General features: G+C 33.9%; 1 protein-coding gene across 2 annotated transcripts in view; it reads right to left on the bottom strand.

The window, feature by feature from the left end:
- The window catches only part of LOC117113059 (serine/threonine-protein kinase TAO1-like), a gene marked incomplete in the record, with an annotated part of 35,148 nt that overhangs the window by 8,251 nt on the left and 20,897 nt on the right, over positions 1-6,000 (bottom strand). For both annotated transcript variants that reach the window (XM_033256287.1, XM_033256289.1), the window contains 6 exon segments: positions 849-1,157; positions 2,179-2,340; positions 2,989-3,165; positions 3,492-3,667; positions 4,688-4,779; positions 5,813-5,873. In XM_033256287.1, the coding sequence (XP_033112178.1) occupies positions 849-1,157; positions 2,179-2,340; positions 2,989-3,165; positions 3,492-3,667; positions 4,688-4,779; positions 5,813-5,873 (977 nt within the window).

The raw sequence follows: 6,000 nt of genomic DNA, 5'->3' as shown, positions 1-6,000 counted from the left end.
ACTCTACAGAAAATCCACATCGAACTTCGCATCGCGATGTAAAACAAAATGTCGGAAAACCTTTTCTTTGACGCATGCGCATTTGCATAAATGTCTACACACATACGCACACACATACTACACACAATAAAAAACAAAAGAAATGTGACAGAGTGATTACAATAGTTCCTATTGCATTACATGCATAGAAACTAAAAATTGATAAAATGTTAATTACAGTATCATCATTATCAATATACATTAGTGGCATAGAGGAGGGGCATTCAGGTATTAGTCTAAAACCTTCAAATTTCCAAAATAATGTGATTTGGATGCTCTCCCTAATAACTAACTAAATATTTAGCATTGTTGCTCAGTTTTACATTAAAAGGACCTAGTTGGCCACCCATATGAAAGGTATTTGTCAGATACCTAAAGGCTATCTTTACAATGATGATTGCATCTCCCGCGCTCTGTTAGGCACTCATTTATTTCTTTTACTGATTGAGGTAATAATTGATACTAGAAATATGGTATATCTAACATGCATTTTATGATTGCTTTGTTTGAAATCTCCGATTGTCAAACTCAAGACATGTTTGTGACAAGGCGTAGGCTAGCTAGGCCATAAGCCGGCCTGCCATGAGGTATGTAAAAACCTGTAGGTAAGGGAAGCTACTACTAGTGACCAACTGGGGTTAATGTCTGACAACCCCTCCTCCCGGCCTGGAAACCAATACCCACTAATTCCTGTGACAACTTAGATTTACATAGCATAAAAAATCAACTTTGAAAGAAAAAATTTACTGCATTTTAATTGTTTTGTAAATGGCAAGAGAAAAACTTGTTATTGATCATGTTCAGCTTACCTTCCTATCTTTATCTGAAGTATGTTTTGACATGAGTTTTTCCATATCTTTAGCATTGCATTGGATAAACTGCTCAAATTCCTTATCCAGTCTTTGCTTCAGTTCAGACATCTCCTGACGAAGACGCGATTCCAACATCTGCAGCTGCTTACGGTGCTGTTTGCGCAACTCCTTGTAGCCTTGGAATTGAACCCGTAATTCATTTTGTTTATGCTCGTTAGCTTGCTTGTTAACGAGTGTGGTTGTACGGATTGTCTTGAAATGTTCATCACGTTCTAGATGTTTAGATTTTGCTACATTATTTGTTGACTGTTGGAGAAGATGTTTTCAACAAAAATATAATTCAAATAATTCATAATTAATAACATTATACAGTAATTGTACAGTAAAAATGTTTCTCTTTAAATGAGAACAATTATTAGTATTATTTAGTATCATTATAAATAAAATGTGTTTAGAGTATTCAAATAATACAATTTATGATAAAAATTATCTTTAATACCAATGTGAGTTATCAGAACTAATTAATTAATAATGCTTGTTTTCTCAAAATTATTCCATATCAATTCTTTTTGCTCATCATTACATGTTCATTAAATATATAATGCGTACATGAAACTTGATAGTTATCAAAATATTGTTACTTATATTTTACTCTACATTATTACAAGATCATTGGAACAAAGATACATAATTATAGATGGCATGTAAAGAATAGCCACTGAAGCCAACAGTGACACCAGCAGGGGTTGAGGGGTATTTCTCGCATCGGATAAACCTCCATGGACCTCCATAGTCAGCATTAAGTTACCGATCGAAATTAAGTTATTGCGATTGCCAATCCCTAATATTGCCAATCTACAAGCACAATTTTAGGGGCATCCTAAACCAAAAAAATCTCTCCAAATGAAACCCACCAGGGATTATATTTCAGGACCCTAACCGAGCTCCAGGCAGCCCCTTGGTTTTGACCCCTTATACGATGCATTAGACCAACTGTGGGCGAAATTCTGGAGCCACCATTGATTTAAGCGTGTCCAAGATTTATTGCACAATGAACGACCCAATTGGCCGCCCATACAAAAGGTATTTGTCAGATACCTAAAGGCTATCTTCACAATGATGAATGCATCTCCCGCGCTACGTCAGGCATACTTTTATTTCCTTTACTGATAGAGGTAATGATTGATAATAGGAATATGGCATGTCTAACATGCAATTTATAATTAATAATTAATAATCTCCGATTGACAAACTCAAGACAAGTGTGTGACATTTGCATTAAAATACAAATAAATATAATAAAATAATAAATAAACTATAATCTTACATTAGACGTGTTCATCGTTGGCTGTACGGTAGGAGGCATAGGCTCTTCTGGGGCTGGTTCCCCTGGAATACTTGTGACACTGCTATTCTTACTGCTGTTCTTAAAACTCTCTGGTAAACTCTGCTGACTACTCACACTACCCGTCTGGGGAGCCTCCTCTTGCTAAGGAAAACACACCAGATCTCAATACAGTTAAACGTACCTAAGTTGACTTAGCCCAAGTCAAACAGTTTCTAAGTTAATCTTATTTTACATGCCAAATTGTTGTGTTTTCCATTAATTAATGATCTGTAAGTCAAGTTTTATCGAAATGCAACAATTTTTCAATTCAAGTTCAATTGTATAATTAATAAACCTACACATGTTCTAATACATTAACAGCTTTTGATGTTCAAAGTATTTATAGGTCACCATATAACTTAGTTATTTCTTTAAATTTTGTGGTTCAAGACTATATTTATTTTCCATAACTTTTTTTTTATAAATCTTTATTTTTATTATCAACAAAAAATCCATATTTGCAACCTCTGTAAAAGCACTTAATTATTTTGGTTTTAACATTAAAATATCAAAATAAGGACATAAATCTGGTTTAAGAATTTGATGAACTCTTATCTACTAAATACATAGCGCTGTTAAAAGCCACTAGCTAAAAGATGGCAAGTAGCTTGTGAGAAAAATGGAAGACCAAAATAATTTAATTACAGTAACTAACATAAACAGAGCTGTTCTGAAATACAGTACAACTGCAAGATACTCACAAAAAGATAAAAACACAATTATTATCATTTTATACAGTTATCAACTTACACTATCTGACTCCTCTTCACTGTTCTCATCCTTCGGAGAGGGCGCTATACTCGGTGTCATCACTAACTTCAACATTTTTCTGTAGTTGAGATTATCTGATTCGCGTACGGCTGTTTTCGTTCTTTCAATCAGTTCACATATAACATTGTTATTTCTATCTCTAATAATAAAAGGATGCTGTAAATGTGGAAAGATAAAGAAAATTAGCACATAAAAGTTTTTATTGTGTATACCTATTAACAAAATTAACAATTTAGCTTAGTTGGCAGTTTGTTAAATCAAGAGTTCATAGGGCCAATATTTTTGCTTCTTGTATTTCATATTATCTTTGCTTTACATACCTTACTAAAACTCTATTTACCAATTAACAGACAAATTCATACAAAATGATATTGGAAAATCTGTAAGACAGGCATTATTACGACGGCTCAGTCTATCATGCCTCTAAACATTACAAACAAAAATCCTATCAGAATAGAACATTGCGATGTGTGACTACTCACCCTTAGTAATTGCTCTGCAGATGGCCTTTGCTCAGGATCTTTTGCAAGACACCTTTCAACAAAATTCCTAAATTCATGTGACCAGGTTTCAGAGCTAAGCGTTGGTGGGTCATTCTGCGCTATGTGGTATAATGCACTCATAGCGTTCATGTTGAATAGTGGTGGCTTGCGCTCCGCTGGTGGGGAAAAAGTACCACATAAAATATCCTTAAACTTTTCTTTGTTTTTAACAACATTATACAATACTGGGCAAATGGCCATGTGAAATATAAACTGGTTATTTTAAATTGACATCTACTTATTTAGGAGATTAATATACATATTTATATTTTTATGTACTTCATAATTCAAATTTTCAAAACAACGATTAAGGTAAATATTTTCTTGATGTGCAATTAATACTAACATTTTAAAATTGTTGAATCGCAGAAAGTAGTCTTTTAAACAATGAACATATCTCAATAATGAACCACCTGAGAGCAGTTATGAGCCTCCATTCAATCTATAAATCTTTATTTACAATTTTTTTTCTACGATAGTGACATTATGAACAATCTATTTTAACTACCAAAATAGTTTATATTGCATTAAAAAAATCCTCCAAAACAGAGCACTTAGTCTATTCACTCTGCATTCAAATAGTTTCTTGGTTATAATAGGTTGCTTTTTTAAAAATAATTTTTATCATTTTTAAGAGCACTGAGACTTTGATATAATGCACTATATTGGGGGTGGCCATAAAAATCGGTCAGAGGGCCAAAGTAAATTTTCAATTTAACACCAAGTGTCGCACCCAAACTTTTATATTTCCGGTGACCTTCCAAAAACCTCCAAGCACTGCTTTCACACCATTTTATTCTGAGTTTTAACGTTACTTTTTAAATATGATCAGTGTCGAGCCTTAAAAAACAAGGTGTTCTCTAGCCAATGTTTCTTGGCGGGCCACACACATAGGGTTTTTAATTCATTTTCGCGGGCCACAAAAAATCACTGTAGGGACTCAAGCGGCCGCGGGCCCCACTTTGCCCACCTGTGCGCTATATCAAGTCCAACTATATTACATTACATAAGGGTAGACCAATCACTAACATGTTCTTTTTGATTCTTTTACAAAAACTGTCTACTAAGAATGTTCTATACTACCTTCAATTATTGTTTTAATTGTGTGTGAATCAAGATTAAATGAATGTACTCACCAAGTTCAATACATGTTATTCCTAAAGACCAAATGTCAACCTTGCCCTCATATTGCCCCTCATCCATTGCTAAAATAACCTCCGGAGCCATCCTATAATAACAATTCATTCAAATTTTAAAGACATTGTTTCTTAGACTACGTGGATGGCATATCCAAAGAGTCATGTTTGTTTACAGCCGGTCATGTGACATATAGTGGGTATTACCATGGAGAATTTACAGTGGATCAGTGTTAAAGTATAGGAAAAAGTAATGTTATGGTTTTGCAAACATTCGCCCACTATTAAAGTGAAGAAGTAACTGGCAAGTAAAGGCAGTATGGTCTTTCAAAATAGTGTTTATTTACTTATTTTAGCATTCAATGTGCTTTGTATGCTTTTGAATTTATGAGATCCTTTGTAAACCTAAGCTAGCCTAGAAATCGTAGCATGTCAAAGTTGGAGTTCGCAGATCGAAGACTCTCGTGCATACCTAAACAGGCCGTAGACATGCAGGGGCTCACCCCTACCATTTCTCAAAAAAATCTTGATGTTTGGGGCTATTATTTTATGGAGCATCAAACCATCATAGCAAAACTCTCAATTTTGATTTCCAATCAATTTGGTATAGTTACTGGCATTCTAACCAACATTCACTCTGAAGAATCCATGAGTATTCCTATCATCAAGCGTCACTTGCACTGCATGTTTACAATCGATACCCACTATACACCATGTGACCAACCTAGCGAAATGTATCTATTAGCACAAAGGGTTGTCATAGCTATATCAGACATTCAAAAACCCTCTCAAAATGGCTCATGGGAGAAACTCAAGTGTCTTAGTATTAAAAAATATAATTAATTCAACATTTTGTAGGAGCACATCGCATATAGGAAATACATAAAATGTGTCATGACAAATTAAGCCTCTTTTCTAAAGTATGTTTTCAGACAACTTTATTCTAAATGATCTTAGTCTGGTTGTACTAAACCTAGGAAAGTATTCAATATCATCCATCTACTGTAAATATGTCAACATGTATGGTACAAAGACTGATTATGTGATGACACCCCATGAATATACTTCAAAACTTTTATAATACTGAGCTAAACTTGAATTAAAACTTTAAGCAATTAAATTTACCAGTACGGTGTCCCTACAAATGAGTTGGCTGGGGATACAAATGACGCAGAGCCAAAATCAGCTGCAAGATATAAAAGATTTATTTAGGAAATAATAATTAAATAAAGAACATATGAACACAAAGAAATAGATGTAGAAAACATACTAAATAAGTAAAACGATGTTTAAAACATATTTGTGAACTGTAC

The sequence above is a fragment of the Anneissia japonica genome, unplaced genomic scaffold, assembly GCF_011630105.1.
Source record: "Anneissia japonica isolate Jap-2015-1 unplaced genomic scaffold, ASM1163010v1 scaffold288039_len1115542_cov189, whole genome shotgun sequence".
Lineage (NCBI taxonomy): Eukaryota > Metazoa > Echinodermata > Crinoidea > Comatulida > Comatulidae > Anneissia > Anneissia japonica.
The sequence above is the reverse complement of the archived record's forward strand: the minus strand, read 5'-3'. Positions and strand labels throughout refer to the sequence as shown.